At 45.4% G+C, this 22780-nt stretch overlaps 2 protein-coding genes across 4 annotated transcripts; one reads left to right on the top strand and one right to left on the bottom strand.

Annotated features, from left to right (window-relative positions):
• Positions 1-324: 324 nt before the first annotated feature.
• Positions 325-5620, bottom strand: LOC136496304 (U2 small nuclear ribonucleoprotein B''). 3 transcript variants are annotated; one of them, XM_066491962.1, is made up of 6 exons: positions 5420-5620; positions 4683-4855; positions 3668-3761; positions 2734-2810; positions 821-1131; positions 325-604 (listed from the first exon to the last, which is right to left on the bottom strand). In XM_066491962.1, exons 1-5 carry the CDS (start codon positions 5490-5492, stop codon positions 847-849), a joined length of 702 nt encoding a protein of 233 aa, XP_066348059.1. In that variant the 5' UTR covers positions 5493-5620; the 3' UTR covers positions 325-604; positions 821-846. The 3 variants fall into 3 exon arrangements, 2 of the variants coding, with proteins under 2 accessions (XP_066348059.1, XP_066348051.1); XR_010769031.1 differs by having other exon boundaries at positions 335-604; positions 704-1131; positions 5420-5618; XM_066491954.1 differs by lacking the exon at positions 325-604 and having other exon boundaries at positions 679-1131; positions 5420-5618.
• Positions 5621-20852: 15232 nt separating this feature from the next.
• LOC136496296 (sex determination protein tasselseed-2-like) lies at positions 20853-22478 on the top strand. Its single transcript, XM_066491946.1, has 2 exons — positions 20853-21399; positions 21530-22478. The coding sequence occupies exons 1-2, from the start codon at positions 21245-21247 to the stop codon at positions 22368-22370; spliced, it is 996 nt and encodes a 331-aa protein (XP_066348043.1). The 5' UTR covers positions 20853-21244; the 3' UTR covers positions 22371-22478.
• Positions 22479-22780: the final 302 nt, after the last annotated feature.

The raw sequence follows: 22780 nt of genomic DNA, 5'->3' as shown, positions 1-22780 counted from the left end.
CCAAACCGTCCACCTATTCCAACCAGATAAGACCAGCACAGTAGCATAGCTTACACGGGTGACGGGTGAGCACCAACAACAGAGGCGCACACCCAGAAAAGGGACCGGGCAAAGCTAAAACCTACGACTACGAGGCTACGAGCACACACGTCTACGCCGCAGCCTACAGCATTGCCGACCGCTCGCGCAACGAACAAACATGCAGATGCATGGCGCGCATGGCGCACACACGCACATTCATCGACTTCAAAGCTACTCATACACAAACCTAACAGGCTAATTGAGGGCCACGAAGCCAACAGCAATCCCATAATGGCCAAATAGTAGGAATAGAAGGTTGCACGCCTCCCATTCCATTAGAAAAAGGCCGCCACGAAACCTACCATCCCACTACTGAAATACGTGTTCACCATGTTTCAAAAAAAAAAAAACGTGTTCAGCAATCATGCCTGCGACTACTTGGTCGACACCTCTGATTCTGGCAATATACTATGGGCACATCACATACAACTCATTCACCTTGACCAGGGGGGAGATATGGGGGCATGATTTTCCCTTCGCCTTCAAGCGAGAGATACGGCCATGACCCGTCCAGCTTCTACCACTGTAGGCAACAAACAGATAATCAAGACAGCCTATATAGGCACAATACCAGACTTGACAAGAGCAAAAGCAGAGTTAACATAAAGACTGAGGACCAAACCTGATTTAAAAGTGGCAAGAGTTAAACTTCTAAATTAAGCAAGTGCTTTCCAAAAATACATGGCCGGAAAGCAGATACTGTGGCTTGATTTCGGAAAGGCGGAGCCAAAAATCTTACGAGTACAGGGATTCCCGAGGGTCCTCTCATTTTTTGGCATAGGATATAGCCATGGGGTTCTCTGGGGTGATCTTGAAGCCTTGGAGAGCCTGCATCGCGACCATGGACTGGCCGTCGTCCTCGAACTCCACAAAAGCAATGCCAGGTTTGGCTTCGATCATCCGGACTTCCCTGAAGCCAGGGTACTGCTGGAACAGGATCTGGAGCATCATGCTCGTGGTCTGGTCTGGCAAGTTCTGGATGAAGAGGATGTTGTTCGGAGGAGCAGGTGGCTCTTGTGAAACCTTGCCCAGACGAGATGCTTGATAGCCCTGTATACAAGTTGTCAAAGAAAGCTCAAACATTAGTAGGCGCATAAAGAAACTAACACTGAGGTCAATTTGAGAACTTCAGTGATAGACATTTCATTAGTTGAAGTCTTAGATATGAAATTACATTAGGCTTGTTTCAATTCAAATACATTATTATACATAAGGATGCCGATCCATTCAGGAAGGCTATTGGACCAACGGAAGAATATGAAATCTTCCTAACTAATCTCCCATTACATCCACATCATGTAAGATGAAGAGTCGTTAACGTGAGCTTGATAGTTGAGTCTTGATGGCTAGATGGGAGAAATCATGACAGCAGATTTTATCAACACATGGGTGAGCTAATGTACCTAAACCAGAATTAAATATGGGAACACAAGTGGTTGTCTTGGATTAGTCTCACTCTCAGAATACTTAACAAACACCTTAGTGAGCAGACAGTAGTCTCTTTTCCGCCATGACCACATAGACCAATAAAACTCAAACAAAACTTTACAGTTGTAGACAAAATTCATAAACTCCCAACGCTGCCTTGAATCTTTCAATGATACCACTGAGATTCGCGTAACTGCTACAACTAAATGTTGGTGGTTGAACTCAGTGAGAAGTGGATGGGTCTGGTGCTTTGTACTCTAATTTTTTTCCTAGGAACCCCATCTAACATCACCTATATGCTGATTTTTGGCAACTTTATGTACAGTTCTGAACCTAACAGGTATTGTTTATCCAAATCTAATCTAAATCTTTAAAATACGACCTAATTGTACCAAATCAGTGGCAGGCCTGTCCTCACCTCCCAGGTGACAGGAGTTAGGGCAAAAAGAATTCTGGAAGTAAAACAGTAAAAGTACTATCTGCTAACCTTATTAAAAAAGGATATTAGCGTTCCACTTTGATTTTCTTTTTTTTTATTAAAGATAAATAGAATGGCCGAAAGAACAAAAAAAAACTACTGCAAATAAAATGACAACCACAACAGTAATTAGCAATTCTTAACTGTCAAGTACAATATAGGCAGAGGTAAATTGCTTATAAAACTACAGTTTCTTGATACCAAAGTTTTCTAAAACTACAACATCCAAATAGGCCACAAGAAATGCTTGAACATAGTCAGATCCTGACATAGTAAGCCTTTATACTTACAATTGGTCCCTAAAAGCAAAGCAATCTAGTGCAAACCCATTCAGATAGGTTGGAAAGACATTTACTATCACTGTCAAAATAATGGTAGTCCTAACCCATGTCACTAGGTCATTCAGACATTTAAAAAAAATACTGAGCAGTGAAATGCATATGCAGACTTTTTATATTATGAACATAGAACCAAACTAATCACATAACAATAAGCCATAGACCTTCATGTGTACATGGGCACAAATAAGATGACTCGAACACAATATAAACTTTATTATAGCTAAATGCAGCACTAAAATACATGAGGTCTAACAAAGGACAGGCTAGTGGCCTAGTAGAATAGGCAAAATTCGGTAATGCAATGAAACAACAGTTGTGCTAGTACTGTGACAGCCTTATTAAATAACAAAGCATGAAAGCAGCAGTTAAAAGGAAATAGGGCTTCTAAAGCAGAAGTAAACTTACAGTTCCATTGCTTTGGGCAGCAGAAGCATTGGGGCCAGCTTGTTGTGCCTCTTCTGCTCGTCGTTTTTTCTCAGCAGCTAAAACAGAAACAAGAGGTAAGTTGAAAAACTAGTAAGTGCACATTTTTCAACACTCCAAATGTAAAAATAGAGGATAACAAAATTAATTCCTGAACCCATAACTCAAATAGAGCCATGGCAAAGAAATAAACAAGACCCATATATGAAGAACTATGACAGAAATAGGATGTAACACTGGACTGCTTCCCATTGACCAACTACTAGCTAGCTGTCCAAACACATGCCCATGAAATAACAGACTCCCGCATACGAAACAGCAGAGGTCATCAATTCAGGTCCCTAAAATTGCATATGATACTAAAGGCTATTTAGCATAAACTCCTTTAAGTTATATAATCGCACTGATAAGATAGGACCTAAGTTAACTGCTTTTGCAAGTTAGAGACCAAGGGTGTGTTTGGATCTTTTACTGGCTACTGTGTAGCCTAAGCAAGGAATTGACAATTTGGCATTGAACAAAGCATTTCGATGTACAGCATTTTCCATGCCAACTCAAGCAAGCCAAATTGGCTCTCCAGCCCTAACAAGGCTAGCCTTGCCCAGCCATGCAAGGTGAGCAATGCCAGCAAACAAACTAGACGTGCCCCCAAAATGGAGGGCGCTCAAGTTTAGACAGAATAAGATAAGTGGAACAACATGTAAGTTCAAGGACATAAGTCATAGTTCACTATCCCAAACAACGAGGAAAGGTTAATTTTATATTTAGTTCAGATACAGAATTACACACATTTAGTAACCTAACATATAAACCAGTATTGTTGATCAGTTATAACATCTGAAACACCAGGCCTTGTCACATAAACCATGATCAGGAATATAATAGCTCAACGATGTAGATGTGTAGTTAGAGTTACCTTTCTCCTCTTGCTTCTTCCTTTTCTCCTTAGGAGCATAAGTACCATCTTCTTTTGCAATACAATCTGATTTTGTTTTTGCATATTGTACTCGCTGTACAAGGGAAGAAAAATTAAGAAGTTAGTTCTGAACCCTCATACATGACAGCACATATTATTAAGCCTCCAATCCTGATTTCTTAAAATATAATGTGACTAGACGGTAGGATAAATATTTGTTTGACCTTAAAGGTAAAGAAACAAGACGCTTCACCAAGAACACTAGACAAGGATATGTCCTTCAGTTGTTTAGCGCTTAGATATAAGAGGAAACGTGTGCATACTTCCTATATAAAACAAAAACAAAGATGTGCGCTGATCCAAAAATATAAAGAACGTGTGCCTATCCTATCACTCTATGGAACTCAACATTCAATAAAAGTATTGAGAAAGGTAAGCCTTTTCCGCTTCAACACTGACCAGTTATTATGTGCAACTAGATGTCTCGAAACACATGGATGCTCAACTGAGCAATAAATCGCAGAGCAAATTGCAAAACTTAAACTCTTGCAGGCCTACCCTGCACTAAGAGCATCTTCAAGAGACTTTCTAAATTTCACTCTCTAAATCATCATTTGGAGAGTCATTTGCATAAAAATCGCTTTCTATATCTTTTGACTCTACAACAATTTTTCTATATCTCATGTGCACTCTAGAGAGACATTCTCGTCTTCTATTTTTTGCTAGCGAAAAATCCGGAATAGAAGATAGTTATATTTGGATAACCATTTAGAGAAGCTATTGGAAGGGTAGTTTTTCACCAAAATCTCTATTAATAGCATTTAGTAAGGATATACAGAGTCAATTGGAGTTGCTCTAATGTTTGGCTCAATACTCAAAGTAGGATATTGCTACACTCAACATACAAACAAAATGACCAGGAAAAACAAATCTATGATGCACCTCATGGCATGAAAAGGAAAAACAAAAGATAAAAGACTCAGGAAAATTATCAAATAAAATAAAGGTGGAATACCATTTTTTTGCCGTAGAAATCAAAGTCTTGCAATCCACGGAAAGCATTGGTAGCAGCTGTAATTTCGCTAAACACCACCCATGCTTGCCCCCTCAATTTTTGAGTTTTCAGGGCCACCACATCCAGTATCCTTCCATACTGTGAGCACAGGGCATACAGCGATCTCTTCAACTCTGCGCAGAAGACAACATGCATTTCAGCAATGAACAAAACAATGGTTCATGTTGATCAAACAAAATAGAGATATTGTATTCATTAACACGTTTAGGAGGTTTTGGTCACTGGGCAGTGATATTACTCGGCCACACATATGACTCCCAGTACAATCAACACTACACCCCTGACCTTTTGAGCAGGGTTGTCGCTAGGCCATCACGGCAAATGCGCAATGTTCTTGTTCTGTGGAAGAAGACAAGAATTTAACGAATTTCTCCCGAGTCCGTGGATCAAAACGCACTTAAATGTGCAACTGGGTTTCTGGCATACGGATAGCACGAGTTTTCCCTAATGTCGAAAGCTGACATGGCCCAGGGAGACATAGTTAAAGCATAAAAGGAGCTCAAAACCTATCAATTTCGAACTCTGCTGCAGCCAAAATCCCAAAACATTCAAAATCGCACACTACACACAAGGGAGCTAACCAAACCCTAGAGCGACGCGACGCCGAGCTAATACCCAGATCGGGAACCTAGGGTTTTAGGAGGAACTCGGCGTGTGGAGGCGGACGAGAGCGGTACCTTCTTTCTTGACCTTCTCGTTGAGGTTTTTGAGGTAGATGGTCTGGTTCGGGGGGATGTCGCCGGACAGCATCTCCTCAACCACCTCCGCTGCTGCCGCCGCCGCGCCGCCGAAGACGAAGAAGACACGCAGAGATTGCTGCGTGTGCTTTCGGTTTCGGGCCGGTAAAATCTTGCCACGCGCGAGAGCGTGTTGGCTCCTTTCTCTGGTCTGATTTCTCTTGTTCCGGGGCCCGCTCCAAGTCGGTGTGGGTGAATAGATGGCCCGAGGCGGTGTATTTGGGCTGGGACACTACGGCTGTCCTGTGTGTGGGTTGTGGGCGGTAACGGTTCTGGGCCGAATAGCGGCCTGGTTTCCGAAACACTTTCTGGGCCAACCCTATTGCTGCGGAGAAGGTTGGGTTACTGAAGCACCCAAACACACCTATACATCGGTGAATTCTTGAGCAAAACTGATGTGCGGTGTCCGAAACTCTTGCGTTTGAATCAGTCCCTTACGTGTTAGTACGATATGAGGTTTTGACTTTCTTTCAGCTACTACCCCACTACGTATTCATCCTCCAGGCCTCATTTTCTTGGACTTAGTGTTTTGCCAGCCTCATTTTCGTTCCTCTAACTTTTGCCCAAGTCAAAAAGCGAAGAAAATAGCTACAGGTTGTGTGTAAAACCGAGCACCATATGTCGTCCTCCTTAGGTTTGAAGTGCTCTGAATCTTGCTTTGATGACGGAAGGCTGGCCTTGGCTCTCAGGACGACTAGCACGAGTCAAACTTTTTACTGCGTACAGTACATCATAATTCAAACGGCCACCCCTTAGCAGTGTCTTTACTCTTTAGATTAGAGGCTATCTGTAGTGTGCGTGTGCCTGACTGGCCAGGCGTTTGCCAAACAGAGCGAGCAGTTAATTGCTTTGCGACAGCAGCGGAATTTCCTTGAACGGGCGTCCTGGATCCATGTAACGTCTGGATTGTTTTTCCATTTTCCTCTCCAAGGTCGGAAAGCACGCCACGTAAGCCCACCTTGAATGTTTGGAGTTTAGCGCCCAAGTTGCTCTGCTAATCCACTTAAAAAATCGAACAGTGGCCCTGCTTGATCTTGGTAGCTGTCCCGGGCCCGTTAATTTGGAGCCCAAAAATGTGCTGATCGCCATGACAGCGCCACTTCCGCTTACAGGAAAACGACAGCGCATTCAAGTTCAAGTGGGAGTAAATTTTAAACCCGGGGATAAGGCGGTGGCAGTAGTTTTGAGCATTACTACTAGTAGTTGTGCTGGAGTTTTGGCATTGTGCCAGCTGCCAAGTGTTAGTGACCAACGATGCTACCTGCTGCTAGAGGAAAGCGAATCCAATTTTTACCGTGTCAATAGTGTTCGAGGCTAGTCGTGAGATCAGATGAGAGGCCGTAGCCAACACTCGTTGAAATTTACCGCTGAGCTTCACATCATCAATCATCAGAGATGGGTGTTGCTCAAACAATGCAAGAGGCCAGTTGCCAAAGCTGCAGCCAGCCCGGCCATGCAGCGTTCCTGGAAGCTGTTGGCTTCGTCGATCCATGCATCAGATCACCCCGTCCTGGAATCCTGGAAAGGTTGGATTTTTTTTTTCTCTTTTTGCTCCGGCTCGCATCTCAGGATATCAGCCTGCACTGCAATAATGCAGCCCGGAATAATCATAATCATCCGTGCATACATGGCTACGTTGTTGCACTACTGCCAGCACTATGCAAGCCAATCTCCCTCTCATTTGCATCGCAGCATCCTCTGGTGTCCAAGTTGCATTCCTCTGCTTAATCTCGCTAGCTTGGCATTCTCAAAAAAAAAAATCTCGCTAGTTTGGCATTCTCAAAAAAAAAAATCTCGCTAGCTTTAGCTGTCGGGGCCGTTGGTTTTGCGCCCAAGTTCCTCACAACACCTCCCCTGCCGAGACAGCACCATCCGCTTCCGCTTCCAGGAAAAGAACAGCGCACGCAACGCAAGCGTCGCCTTTTGCAGCCCCACAAGTGGGTCTAGTGGGGTTGTAGTAAGCTTATGGAGTACTCCGTATTTATTATAAGCCAGGATAAGCCGGCGGCACTGCTTTTTCTGAGCCTCTGATTAGCCAGACAAGACGTCGATTACAGCCAGTTGCATGCGCTGCTGCCTGCTACTACTAGTGGCACTCACTTCTCTGGCACTGGCAGCACACGAACTGGGCATCAGATCAGGCATCTGCTATATCTGACTCTCGGGTACGGAAATGATCAGTGTTGCGTTGGGAAGGAGCTATTAGGCCGGTCTCAATGGACATTTTATGGGGTTTTATGCGCATTAAATAGGGTGACACATCAGCAGATTTAGAGTTTTTGCATGAAACGAGGAGGAGAGAGAGGGAAACGTTTCATCCCTACCACACAAGTGAGCTCCGCCCTTGTTTAGTTCGCGAAATTTGGAATTTGGAACTACTGTAGCACCTTCGTTTTTATTTGGCAAATACTCTCTCCGTACTCGAATTTCCTGTCGTTCTACGCTCGGTGGTCGTTTTCAAATTTGCTGTCGTTCTGGTGTCGCGGGACGTTCATTTGACGTGAATGCCCTTGGTCAAGCGCCCCCTCGCGTCTAATCCGGCAACGCATTCATCACGGCATGCGCGGCTCCTCGTTACTCACCCGCTCGCCTGCATTCATCACGGCATGCGCGGCTCCCACGATTAACTTCACCTCATTCGTCTTCCCTCTGCATGCTCGCCTCTCCCTCGCCTCCTTCGGCTCCGTCTGCACGCTCGCTGCTCCTCGCCGGCCGCCACAGTCTAGGGTTTAGGGTTTGGTGCCGTTCCTCGCCGCCACGGATGGCTCGGTCGCCTGCACGCACGCTCGCCGCTGGCCACGCGCTCGTCGGTAGATCGTATGCACGCTCGTCGCAGGATGTCGCGGCCTCGTCGGCGGCTCTGGGCTCGGCGGATGTGGCTGTCTCCGACGAGCTCGTGCCGGTTTCCAAGGAGCTCGCCTCGGAAGAGCTGTTCGCGGGCTCGGCGTCGGTGTTCGCGGACTCGGATGAGACGTTCGCGGACGTCGAAGAGGTGCTGGACTCCATCGAGGAGGTGATCACGGGCTCGGAGGAGGTGTTCGCGGACTCCGTCAAGCAGGTCGCGGCCTCCGTCGAGATGGTGCCGGACTCCGTCGAGCCTCCGTGTCCTCGCTGCAGCACGTTCCATGCCGGCGGCGTCTTCGGAGAGGAATGCTATCGAGCTCGCCGCGAAGCTCGCCGGTGTGCCCGTTGTGGGCTCTTACATGAAGACTATGATAGGACAGCAAAATGGTTCGACTACCTGGACAAGTTCGACTGTGAGATCTACATCCCAGATGCCTGCAAACTTCAAATGGATGGTAACACCATCATTCTGCCAGAGCACGTCATCAACAAGTTGGACAAGATCAGAGATGCAAAGAAGTTGGAACATGCAAAGCTGAAACAAGATGCAAGCAAAGAACAGTAAGGTACATGTCTTTTTCTAATTTGCTACGAACATGCTTGCTGCCACTACAAGATCAGTAAAGTGCAAAAGCTAACTTGCTATTTCTAATGCTTTCAAGCAGGGAGATTTGCAATTGCTTCAGCTAGCAAGGAAGGTTCACAAGGGATTTGCAATGGCAGCCTATCTTCCCTCTCTAGTCTTTGTTTATTCAAGTGAGGAATCTTTATATTGTTGCAACCTTTAATCTTCATCGCTTCCTTCAAAACAGTTTGTAGTGTTACAAATATCCTGTTTGCTCTCCATGGACTGTACTCCAAGAATGCCTGCAAGAAATGTGTGCAAGAAATTAGATCTTTCATTGTCTTAGAATCTTTATTGTATTGAAACAAACAAATGGATGATCATTTACCTGCTGCACTACCGGAATTAGATCTTTCATTGTCTTAGCATTTTTGCTGTATTGAATAGCTTGGATAGCTCGAAAGAAACCCAAATCTAGAATATTAAAATCTGGAGAATTGGGTGGTTGACATATAAGCCGAATGTCAAACCCATCTTGCTTAGCAATCTCACAAAATTGAGGATCATCCACTTTTAAATGAGAAGGAGCATTGTCTTGTTGTATGAAAATTGGCTTGTGAACATCTTCTCTTGGCCACTTGGCTCTAATTGCAGGCAACACTCTATTTATCATGAAATCTCTTATCACCTCCCTTGTGATTGATTGAATTGGTTTGATTACTTGCTCTCCACGTAGACGATTGTGACTTCGTCTAATAGCTTGTTCAAAAGTGACTAGTGGAAAGCAACCTATTTTGCCATCAAACACACATTCTCCATCTCTAAATCTTGGCCGAGCAACTACACACAAGAACATGATCCTAGGGATGTAGTTCTTGTTTTTGCAAGTGCGATGTGGTTCATCTTCCTCGGGTAGCAAGTAGTACCTCTCCGATTTTTGATGGAGATAGAACCACTTCTCATCAATAAACACAAAGTCAAACAAATCCTTGAACTTTGGATCATCAAGCAAACCTTGGTCAATCATGTCAATGCACCACTTCAACCTAGTCTTCTTGTTAGCATCAGTGAGATAAGGTTTAATGCTACTAGAGTGGCGCCTAAGCAAACCCTTTTTCAAATACCTTTGAATCCTAGCTTTGCTAATACCAAGTCTACTAGACAAATCTTGTATGGTCATTCTTTGTTGGAGAGGAATGGCCCTCAACCTTTCCAAATCAAGAGGGATTGCTTTACGGCCACATCTACCTTTCTTTAGATTAGGAACCTTGACCGGAATGTTTTGACGAAGTTGGTTTTTACCTTGCTTCCATATGCGCTGAACTGTTCGAATATGTACTCCAAATCGATCACCAACAATTCTTGTATCGTGCTTGCCTAGTTTCCCATTCTTGCTTCTCATCAATAGTGCTTGGTACACTTGTTGTCTTGTATGATCAGAATAGTCATGCTTCGGTTGGTTTACTTGTTCTAGCAATAGGAAAAAAACAAGCATTTTAATAGTCACGGCATTATCTAAATATAGGGGGGGAAAACAAGCATTCTAATAGTAATATATTATCACTGCACGATCTAAATATAGGGGGAAAACAAGCATTCTAATAGTAATAAGTTATCACTGCATGATCTAAATATAGGGGGGGGAAACAAGCATTCCAAGAGTAATAAGTTATCACGGCATGATCTAAATATAGGGGAAAAAAACAAGCATTCTAATAGTAATAAGTAGTCACGGCATAATCTAAATATAGGGGGGGGGGGGAAAGAAGCATTGTAATAGTAATAAGTAGTCACGGCATAATCTAAATATAGGGAAAATAATAAAATATAGCCATGCTTACCAGCGGGGTTATGTAAATAATCAAAATCTACAGCTCCAAATTCATCTAGTGGCAAGTTCAAGTCAATTCCTGTCCAAAAATAAAAGAAAATGCTAAGAATGGACATAACGTTGCCATGCTCCAACGGAGGCTCCACCGGAAACAATTCATGTCCAAAAAGAAAAGAACATACCGTTGCCATGCTCCAACGGAGGCTCGTTGAGATCAAAAAAAGCGTCACCGTCATCATCTTCATGCTCTGCGAGATGAAACTCAGTGTAGCAGCAAGCAAGGTAGGGAAGCAAGGCAGGGAAAGCAATGGAGTACTAGTAGCTGCCTGGTTAAATAGGAAGGGGTATATGAACAGACGCACGATGCCAGCAACGAAAAAAAAGCGCCAAATTGAAAGCTTTAGCGCGCATGGCCAAAACGAGGGCGCGCACGGCCAAACCCGCTGAACGCACGGCCAAAATCGACCGCTAGCAAGCGCCATGCAATGGAACAGTGCCATGCAAAATGGCTTGGCAATCAAAAAAAAAGAGTGACTGCAGGAATCGAACCGTAGACCACTTGCCTCGGGCCGCGGAGATCACACCACTCGGGCTACACCAGGCTGGTGTCAAGGAAACAACCGCAGTGCTATTTAATAGGGGCAAAGCAGGAAAACTAACCCCTACTTAATGACTTCTTGGTTACCGTAATCCTGTCCCAAACGTCAGCTAATTCGAGTACGGAGGGAGTAGTGTCCAAACATTGACTAATTAGGCTTAAAACGTTCGTCTCGCAATTTCCCACCAAACTGTGTAATTAGTTTTTCTTTTCGTCTACATTTAATGCTCCATGCACGGGCCGCAAACATTCGATGTGACAGGTACTGTAACAACTTTTTAGAATTTGGGGGTGAACTAAACAAGGCCTCCATTTCCAAGTCGTTGGAAATCGCGTGAAACCAGCGTTGAGGCGGAAAATTTCATCCGACTGATCCCATGCTCCGGGCACGTGACTCCAATCCTTCCCGCCCTCCTTCCTGCCCCGTCCCCAATCCTTCCCGCCCCCGTCGTTCATGCCTTCTCCACCACCCCTGCTGTGCCGAGTTCGTATGTGCCAGCACGGCCACCGCAAGGAGCTGGATGGAGGGCCATGCCCCCAATTTTGCCTTTGACGAGAAAGCAGCTACTGAATGTGTGGAAGTGGCTACACGATGCATATGGTGCATATGATCCCAGCATCCTGCAGCAATTAAATGCTTTACTTAGCTTTGGAATTGGTAAAATAAAACGCTGTACTGTGAAGGTTGTTTCATTCATTGTTTCATCCCACTCTAGATGATGTGGCCATGTTGGAAAACAGTGTAGTGAAACTAGCCATTGAGACTGGCCTTAGAGCTACCCACCATGCAATGCATGGAAGTTGGTAAGGACGTCGTCAGACGATGTTCGCACAGAGGCTATAGCCTGACGAACGCGAGCGGGTCCAGTCAACCAACGGATCGGATCGGAGCGAGCGTCGTTGCGGAGTTGCCATCAGCCATCAGAGGAGATGATCGAAATACGGGAAGGGTGTTTGGTTCCACGGATTAAATTTTAGTCCATGTTACATCGGACGTTTGGATGTTAATTAGAAGGATTAAATATGAGTTAATTATAAAACTAATTATACAGATGAAGACTAATTTACGAGACGAATTTATTAAGCCTAATTAACCCATCATTAGCACATATTTACTGTAGCACCACATTGTCAAATCATAAACTAATTAGGCTTAAAAATTCGTCTCGCAAATTAGTCGCAATCTATGTAATTAGTTATTTTTTAGTCCATATTTAATACTTCATGCATATGTCCAAATATTCGATGGGACATAGACTAAAATTCAGTCTAAGGAACCAAACAAACCCTAGTAATCCAAAGTCGATGCACCAAACCGATATTAAGTAACAGAATAATTAGTAATATCAGTGGTCCATCATTAAGTACGTACATTAGAATAAATATCATTAGATTAGTTATACGATATATTTTCATAATAAATTTATTTAAAAAGATAAATATTAGTACTATTCAATATAAATTTGGTTAAAGTTGAGCTAATTTGACTAGCATGTTTCATATAATTTTTTTTTTTTGGGACGAAGGGAGTATTATGGTAAGACGATGACTCCACCTTGTAGACCTCGAGGCTGGAGCCTCTGAGTTTCGTTCAGGGCTCTGACCTTTGACCAGACGAGTCAACTCAGCCAGTGGTCGTCGAGGACGAGGCAGTCAGGCAGGTCATAAACTTAGAGCCCAAGCCATGTACTTTTAAAGAGCCGAAAGACAAGCACCCTTGCTCCCTGCTCCGAGGCTTCCGAACCCAGCGTCTGGAAGGATGATCGGAATTGGATTCATCCACGTACAAATGCATGCTTGCTCGTTCAAACTTTGCAGTCTGCTAGTGCTGGTAAAAAAGGGCGATCTATTTTTGACTCGACCGAACCAAAGCGAAGAATGAGCGTGCGTCTAAAAAGAATTTTATGCCTCATATCGAACCAAATCGAAGAATGGATGTGCGTGTTCAAATCAAAGAATGGATGTGTCGTGTTCGCCTTATGTACTTTTCCTTTTGTTGATCGAGCGTTCTTCTACAATTCTATCATGCACACGTACGTCTGGCATCTCCGTGTTTAGGTATAGTGCATTGACTGCCTCGATCAATTAAATAACTATACCGTTTTTCTAAAGGGGTGTTTGGATTCCGTGACTAAAATTTAGGAGGTGTCATGTGAGAATGTCGTATGGGGTGTTCGGATACTAATAAAAAAAACAAATTACAGAATCCGTCGGCACTCCATGAGACAAATTTATTAAGCCTAATTAATCCGTCACTAGCACACATTTACTGTAGCACTACATTGTCAAATCATGGACTAATTAACCTTAAAAGATTTGTCTCACAAATTAGTTGCAAGCTGTGCAATTAGTTTCGTAATTAGTTTATATTTAATACTCCATACATGTATCTAAACATCCGATGGGACAGTAACTAAAGTTTAGGAGGAGAAACCAAACACCCCCCTAAGTTTCGATCCATTTTGATATTTCAGTGTGCCTCACCCACTGCCTATGCAAATCTTTCCAACCACATTATTGTATCATGTCCAAACAGTACTAGTGCCAGCCAGCCTCGAAGCTAATTATGTGTTTGTTTTTAGATCTCCAAGCTGATTATGCGGGGATGATGTGTAGATTAGAGGTTGGTCCGTACATCATTTAAATGCTGACTTGGGATACAGATCCACCAAGGATCTACTTGTTAATCAGGTCATGACTCACGCGGGTCATTACACCATCTTAGACAAAATTGTGTGGTTTCTGCTCCTATTGTTGCTTGTATCAGAGCATTTCCAAAAGACTCTCTATATCCTTTCTAAATGCCAGGAATAGAGATTTTAGTAGAAACTACCCTTCAACCGCTTATCTAAATGGTTATCCAAATATAGCCATCTTCTATTTCGAATTTTTCGATAGCCAAGAGTAGAAGACGAGAATATCTCTCTAGAGTACGCATGAGATATAGAAATACTGTTGGAGAGTGAAAAGATATAGAAAACGATTTTTATGCAAATGGCTCTCCAAATGATGATTTAGAGAGTGAGACTTAGAAAGGCTCTTGGTGATGCTCTTAGCCGTTACCCATTTTCAGTCCATGGAGCATTCCATCCATCTACAATTTGCCCATGAATACAGTAGTACTCCAATGTAGTTATTTAGATGAGGTGCCATCGGTAATTTCAGGTTCGTCCAAATGCAAAAATGTCTAGACATGGCATGCATAAATATAGTATTGTTTCAATTTAGCAATTCTGGAGGAGACCTCCCCGGCTTTTCATTTAATCAGTTGAAAAAGATATTGGAATAGGTTTGGCTACCATAAGCTTAAGGTACAGTTCAACGAAAAAAAAAATAGTGAGAACTATAAAACAGCCATGGGCACCCGTCGTGGATTCACTACACGTGTCTATGCACCTGTACGTATCTAACGCGTTAGAGAGTTATTGTTTTTATTTCTTCTCCTAAATTTAAGCAATAATCACATGCATTTGATATGGGGATTCGTCCCCCACCGAGTTTCTTTTTTCCTTCAACCTAGTTTAACTGTGGCAAACTAGGAAGCAAACCGAGAGGGAGACTTAGAAGAAGTATAATAAGGGACTCTAAGTGGGTTTTATTATGGGGTGGAGGAGAGAGAATGAAAGAGAAGATAAGCGAGTTGAAAGTTTACAACTAATTAATGCACAAGCATAAAAAAAGCCTCTAAAAATTTAGAAAGTGGGCCATATATTAATGGGCAAGTATGTTCTAGTAGCCAACTACCGGATCAATTGATAGTGGGCTGTAAATATAGATACACCCAAAGGTTAGTTGTATTATTACCCATCCTCCTAGAGGTTGTTCGGTAGGACTGAAAAATAAGTCAAAATACTGTTCCGGCTGATTATTGTGAGGGAAAAATACTGTTCTGTTTGGGAACACCGTTCGCGTGAACAGTGCCACTGTGAGAGCGCTGGCCAGCCCAGCCACAGCTGGCCAGCCAGCCGAACGCGGCCCTAGTTCGTGAGCTTAATGTGATGGCACACAAGCAGAAATCATTGCCTTCTTCACAGAATCCTTAATAATAGTTGCAGTTCCACAAGTCAACATCGTGGGATGGGGCAAGGAGTGGAGAGCATAACAACAATCATATATAGCGGTAGTCGACAAGCAGGAACTATACATTCTATTTGGTTTAGCTTCTCGAAAGTGGTTATGCTGCCAAAAGAAAGGAGAACGCCAACCAGCAAAAGGGTGAAATCTGAAGCTGTTCTTTTAGAACAATCTGCTTTCGCATAGTACATTTTTCGCATCACTTTGGACCGTGCTTTTAGAGTTTAGCTTTCAGCTTATAAACAGAGATATGTTTTACAACTGTTTCAAGGGAGATGAAAGATATAGAGGGCAGGTTTCATAGTTGTTTCTTTTTCACATCACATAGCTCACATCAGCTTTCCCACAACTCAAAGCTTACAACGTACAGACCCAGTTGTTGGGAACCAAACATGGTCCACATATAATTTATCTTGCCATTTAATAAGCATGGGATCAACTATATATTGATGATGATCAATTTTTAAAAGTTAGGTGAAATATTTTATTCTAATTATACAAGGCATCTGTTTCTAATACTTTCAGGCTCAACACCGTCACATCCTTCAATCCCTCATGTCCTTTGTCAACACACTAAAGATCGTGATTATTGAGTTTTACGAGCAAGGAGTGATTATTGAGTTATAGTAGGAACAATTTTAGACTCCTCAAAAACAGCTATGACACTTTTTTCGCTGAAAAACAGCTCCCTCTACTAAACTATTAGGTAGGGCTCCGCAGGAGCCGAAGCGCGGTCAGAAAAGAAGCCCTACGCACCCTTCCCACATCCATGCCGCACGCTCCGAGTTGCCAGCTAAAAGACGATCATGGTCAGCAGCTCCGTCATTGTCCAGTTTAAACAGCCGGATCTGTCTGTTGAGTTTTGAGGCGCCCAAGATTCACTGGCCGAAAGCCCTTGTCTCTTGGATGGCCACCTAGCTGGCTGCTGCATGCATCGCTAACAATGCAGGATTGCGTGGCTTTGTTGCATTCAGAACATGGCTAGCTAGTCTCTTGCCTAGCCTAGCCTAGCCTAGCCCCTGATCGGAGCTGGCTGTAAGCGGGATTAGTTTAAGCAAAACGCAGTCATCAAGAGAATAACAGACCCGCCTAACACGCCATGCATAAAACTAACCTCCATATTGGGTCTCCATTTCTCAAGACTCGAGTGAATTTTTTTGGGTGAGAAAATAGTCAAGAGAATACGCTTTTTGGGCGTATATGTAAGTTGAGGTACTCTATACATTATGTGTCCTTTATTGTACACGAGTGATACGAGCTACATAAAGAAGTCCACATGCACACTAATCACTCATCTAATCATATCACTATCTTTTATCACTAGACGTGGATATCTAGCATTCTAGCTGGCTCTTATATATTCACAAGTGTCACTTCTGAGTCCTGGTGAACTGAATCACAAACCTCGCTTCTTTTCCCGCATGCAGAAACGCTTGCATTTCTCGTTGAAGAACCCACCATTTGGATCAGCTAGTAGAGATTATAAAAGTTGTTTAAATTACAAAGGTTGGAGTGCAGAAGTCACGATGACGTTTCAACTCGATCTACATCCCTAGATTGCATGAGGGTAGACTGTGAGAATATTAAAAGTAAACTGTAAAAACTACTGCTTGACTGCTTCCACGAGCTGGAGCAAGCCTGTTTGAATCCACCAATCGGCCGAAGTGGTCCAAACATGCACCGAGGCTCTTACTAGCGCAATGACATCAGCCTCACGTCACTACTTTTCCACTCCTAGTTTTGTGCCCTTGTCGCGATTCCTAGAGAAAATGCATGCGTACAAAGCACAGCTGTATGTACGTGTACGTGAACGTGACAGAGGGATCCTTGTTGCTTTCGGCTACGGCAGGACCAGGATACTACCGCTATATGTCAGCTTGTTCATTCGATCAAAGGGGTTTAGGTGAGGCCAAGATTTGGTCAATTGTTTAAGTCGTCCGCAAGGTGGAACCGGAAGGGCAGAACAAATCAGATCGTTTTTCCACCTTCCGGTTCGAGCTCCAGCCAGGGCGGAGGGGGCTTCGTGGTTGCTGCTGCGACGAGAGCTGCCTCGTCGGCGCTTTTGACTTTGTTCCGCGTCGTTTGCTATGGGCTTTGTTGTTGGTTCGACGACAAGTCCAATCCTGTGTGTATGTGTTATGTGTACGATGGGACAGTTAGGTTTTGGGCTTTGAATTAAGCACTAGTACTAGTGTCCACTGCTGTCAATGTACAGCACCACTTGGATATACGTATAATATGCCGCAATTATATGGCTCTTGTGTTGTGTGGTTGCGTTCTGGCTGGTGTTTTGAATTGCAATGTATCTTTGCATATCACAAAGCGTAGTAACCAAACTGATCGCGTAATCCCCAAGACATGACTCGTGAGCGACCATGCACTATCTATATATATTGAGAAAAAATGAAAAAAAAAAATCAACTAGGGCGTGGTACGTCCAAGTCCATCATGCATCATTCATCGCGTGGCTTGGGAACCTAGAACTCCCCACAGGGCGCCTTTGTACCCACCTAAGAATTTGACTTTCGTCGAGAACCATGCTCGATTGGCCGATTCTAGTGTTATATAATATATTCAGAAAGATCGTCAAAGACCAAACAGCTTGGCTCGGCTGGACTCTGGACTCTGAGACAGTGAGAGATCCCACGTACGGCAGACGACGAAGAAGAAGAGTTCCTAGCTCTCACACAAGCGGGAACCGATCGTTGAACTGTCGGTACCTACCTACCCAGCTGCAGCAGTAGACTCCGCTGGCTGCAGTAATAGTAATGTCAAGTGTCGAGACCTCGTATGATGAACAGAACATGCACCCCCGATCTGCCGGTCTCATAGGATGGTTTTACGATGTTGTTTCCAACGCTGTCATGTCACGTAGAATGGAACGGGAAAACCCCCATTCTTAATGGATATTTTTGTTCTATAGTTTGATAGACATTTAATACCATGAATCATAGAGAGTTTCATCATGAAACTCATTTTTTCTCTCTTCTTTAAAGTCTTGCCATATCATCAAAAAAGCTTATGCGGCAGCTTATGAAAGGTCCTAATGGCTAGAGGGTGGGTGAATAGCTTATTAAAAAAATTTCTACAATAACACTTAACAAACCGGTTAGACAATTATGAGATGAAGCAAGTGTTGCGCTAGCCTACTAAAATAGCAAGCCACATACCACAATTCTAGTTTATATAGTTTTTATCCACACAATAGCTATGACATTACACTAAGTTAGTGTGCTCTCAAAAGCTAACTAAAGAGCCACACTAATTAAACCAACAAGCTCTCACAACTAACTACACTAAAGAGCTTGACAACAAGTTTGCGGTAATGTAATGAGAGTGAGCAATGAGGTTATACCGCCATGTCGAGGAAGGAGTCAATCAATCACAAAAATGAATAACAATGAAGACCAATCACCTCGAAATCAAATGATGACACAATGATTTTTTACTGAGGTTCACTTGCTTACCGGCGAGCAAGTCCTTGTTGTGACGATTCACTCACTTGGAGGTTCACGCACTAATTGGCATCAAACGTCAAACTCTCAATAGGGTGCCGCACAACCAACACAAGATGAGAATCACACAAGCCACGAGCAATCCACTAGAGTACATTTTGGCTCTCCGCCGGGGAAAGGTCAAGAACCCCTCACAATCACCACGATCGGAGCCGGAGACAATCACCAACCTCCACTCGACGGTCCTCGCTGCTCCAAGCCGTCTAGGTGGCGGCAACCACCAAGAGCAACAAGCGAATCCCGCAGTGAAACACGAACACTAAGTACCTCTAGATGCAAACACTCAAGCAATGCACTTGGATTCTCTCCCAATCTCACAAAGATGATGAATCAATGATGGAGATGAGTGGGAGGGCTTTGGCTAAGCTCACAAGGTTGCTATGTCAATGCAAATGACCAAGAGAGTGAGCTTCAGCCGGCCATGGGGCTTAAATAGAAGCCCCACGAAATAGAGTTGTTGTACCCCTTCACTGGGCACAACATGGGGTGACCGGATGCTCCGGTCATATTGACTGGACGCAAGACCCCAGCGTCCGGTCGTGCGATGCACGCCACGTGTCCCCTCTCTTCAAATACTGAGCGCCCGATTCCAATGGTCAAGTGATGACCGGACGCGCTGCTGTGAAGTGACCAGACGCTGGACCTCAGCGTCCGGTCGTTTCTAGTAAGCATCTAGAAACGATTTTTCACGATCGGACGTGTCCGGTCATGCTCGACCGGACTCACCCAGCGTCCGGTCACTCGGTGTCTCCTCTGTGCACTGCTACGTCAGCAGGATCGGACGCAACCCTTCAGCGTCTGGTCACTAAGTGACCCAGCGTCGGTGAAGTTCCTAACACTTGCTCAAATGTGTCAACCACCAAGTGTATCACCTTGTGCACATGTGTTAGCATACTTTCACAAATATTTTCAAGGGTGTTAGCACTCCACTAGATCCTAATGCATATGCAATGAGTTAGAGCATCTAGTGGCACTTTGATAACCGCATTCTGATACGAGTTTCACCCCTCTTAATAGTACGGCTATCGAACTTAAATGTGATCACACTCTCTAAGTGTCTTGATCACCAAAACAAAATAACTCCTCCCATTTATACCTTTGCCTTGAGCCTTTTGTTTTTCTCTTTCTTTTTTTCAAGTCTAAGCACTTAATCATCACCATGACATCACCATCATCATGATCTTCACAATTTCTTCATTACTTGGAGTAGTGCCACTTATCTCATAATTACTTTGATAAACTAGGTTAGCATTTAGGGTTTCATCAATTCACCAAAACCAAACTAGAGCTTTCAACTTATTAAATACAAATAAAACTTTGATGAAACTCCCACTGAGACTGGCCTTAGGCAGGACTCAGTGGTGAGTTTCACGATATTATTTTCAAAACCGTCATGTCATATACAATGAAATAAAACTCAGATGAAACATCATCTCTTAATGCAAAGTTTCAATCTAGAATTTCATAGGTATTTAATTTCATGCCTCGTAGAGAGGGGTAGTCGAACTAAGAGAGTTTCATAAAAAAAAATGTCTATGTTTAACGCAAATGAAATTCGCATGAAAGTCTCGCCTTATCAGGAGTTGACCCGGCCGCGAAGCAATTGTTCTACTCTTGACCGATCAACCCGTCTACTACAGCATTTATTTGTAGTACTGTACGACACTAGAAAAGATGGTTGCTGATCAACAACTCGTCTGCCTCAAGCCTTCACGTCCACACATCCGTCAATCTGAGCTGGTCACGCACGAGGTAAGCAAAGACTCCACGCACAAGTTTCAACCCCGAGTACGCAGATCCACCTGTCCAGGCCCGGTACCAGCCAGCACGAGTCCCCTCTCTCGCGGTTCCGCGGCGCCGGTGCCGAACCTCCCGGCCTCTCCTCCCCCTCCCCACAAGGCCACAAGGCACTGGCACGGTCAACCAGTCCCGCCCAACCAAACTCTCCAGGGAGACGACGGCTCTCGGTCTGTCTGGTCCGCACGTCCACATCTGGAGCCCGTGCCGCCCCACGGAGATGCTTGCGGGGGGGTTCTGGCTCACCGCTCGCGGTCACCGGACGGCTGGACGGGAACAGAAGCCGCTCGGTCACCGACTCACCGTTTCGCGTTCCACACTTCCTCGAACGTGCCGGGTGCTGCCGCGACGGGCGCACGAAAGAGCGACGGAGAACTGTGTGCCGCTCTGTCCAGAGTCCAGTCCACACGTGCCGCCCTCGCCCGCTCCCGGCGCTATAAGTAGCGGCCCGGTCCGCCGAGCAGAGGAGCAGACGCAAACGCACTCGCAGTACTCGCCTCCCGTGTCTGCGTGAGTTGTGGTCGAGACTCGAGACATATACATGCACGCTAGCCTCGCCTCCTACGCCGCGGCAGCTATGCCGGCGCTCGACCTCTGCCCCGAGATGGCGCACGCGCACCAGCCCGTCATGTCGCCGTCGCACCACGGCTGGGACGGCAATGGCGCCGCAGTCGTGCCCACCCCTATGCCCAAGAGGTACTTACTACTCTGTCTCCATTTCCATGGCACAGTAGCTGCGTGCGTTCGTTTGCTGCCCCCGCCCCCCTGGTTTCTTGGAGTTTGCCGTGGCGGCTAATGCCGGTGGCGACCTGTGTTTGTCGTGCAGGCTGGACGGGAAGGTGGCCATTGTGACGGGCGGCGCGCGCGGCATCGGCGAGGCCATCGTGAGGCTGTTCGTGAAGCACGGGGCCCGGGTGGTGATCGCGGACATCGATGACGCCGCCGGGGAGGCGCTGGCGTCGGCGCTGGGCCCTCAGGTCAGCTTCGTGCGCTGCGACGTGTCCGTGGAGGAGGACGTCAGGCGCGCCGTGGACTGGGCGCTGTCGCGGCACGGGGGGCGGCTCGACGTCTACTGCAACAACGCCGGGGTGCTGGGCCGCCAGACGCGCGCCGCCAAGAGCATCCTGTCCTTCGACGCGGGCGAGTTCGACCGCGTGCTCCGCGTCAACGCGCTGGGCGCCGCGCTCGGGATGAAGCACGCGGCGCTCGCCATGGCGCCGCGCCGCGCCGGGAGCATCGTCTCCGTCGCCAGCGTCGCGGGGGTGCTCGGCGGCCTGGGGCCACACGCCTACACCGCCTCCAAGCACGCCATCGTGGGTCTCACCAAGAACGCGGCCTGCGAGCTCGGCGCGCACGGCATCCGCGTCAACTGCGTGTCGCCCTTCGGCGTCGCCACGCCCATGCTCATCAACGCCTGGCGCCAGGGCCACGACGACGCCGGCGACGCCGACCTCGACCTCGACATCACCGTGCCCAGCGACGAGGAGGTGGAGAAGATGGAGGAGGTGGTCAGGGGGCTGGCCACGCTCAAGGGCCCCACGCTGAGACCCAGGGACATCGCCGAGGCGGTGCTCTTCCTGGCCAGCGACGAGTCCAGATATATCTCCGGCCACAACCTCGTCGTGGACGGCGGCGTCACCACCTCCAGGAACCTGATCGGCTTGTGAATGTGATCCAGGCCATTCCATGGCTACGCACTCTAATTAGAGAAGGAAAAAAGTAGTTTTGTACTTGAAGTGATCGATTTCATTTGGTTGATTGATTCATCAACAAAAGTGTTGGGCGGGCTTGATCATCTGATGAGCATTGCTGCTGTTGCCCTTCATCAGCAATTGCGTTTGCATTTGCCGAGCAGAGCACTGAATTGTCTGATTTCTCCTGGTGGTCCTGCCACGTGAATGAGGAACCATTTGTTGGATGGTTGAATAAGGCCCTGATTAGATCCCATCCAAAATCCAAAATTTTTCAAGATTTCTCGTCACATCAAATCTTACGGCACATGCATTGTAGGTAAAAAGAATAACTAATTGCACAGTTTACCCGTAATTGACGAGACGAATCTTTTAAACTTAAATAG

Source organism: Miscanthus floridulus, chromosome 1, assembly GCF_019320115.1.
Source record: "Miscanthus floridulus cultivar M001 chromosome 1, ASM1932011v1, whole genome shotgun sequence".
Classification (NCBI taxonomy): domain Eukaryota; kingdom Viridiplantae; phylum Streptophyta; class Magnoliopsida; order Poales; family Poaceae; genus Miscanthus; species Miscanthus floridulus.
The sequence above is the reverse complement of the archived record's forward strand: the minus strand, read 5'-3'. Positions and strand labels throughout refer to the sequence as shown.

What these genes read in the sequence shown, in the direction of transcription:
- LOC136496304 (XM_066491962.1), bottom strand. Translation starts at nt 5,492, where the DNA reads ATGCTGTCCGGCGACATCCCCCCGAACCAGACCATCTACCTCAAAAAC. An exon ending in CGAGAAGGTCAAGAAAGAAG is followed by an intron (nt 4,856 to 5,419) that starts GTACCGCTCTCG and finishes TCTTCTGCGCAG; the next exon opens with AGTTGAAGAGATCGCTGTAT. An exon ending in CTGCCCAAAGCAATGGAACT is followed by an intron (nt 1,132 to 2,733) that starts GTAAGTTTACTT and finishes ACTTGTATACAG; the next exon opens with GGCTATCAAGCATCTCGTCT.
- LOC136496296 (XM_066491946.1), top strand. Translation starts at nt 21,245, where the DNA reads ATGCACGCTAGCCTCGCCTCCTACGCCGCGGCAGCTATGCCGGCGCTC. An exon ending in CCCACCCCTATGCCCAAGAG is followed by an intron (nt 21,400 to 21,529) that starts GTACTTACTACT and finishes TTTGTCGTGCAG; the next exon opens with GCTGGACGGGAAGGTGGCCA.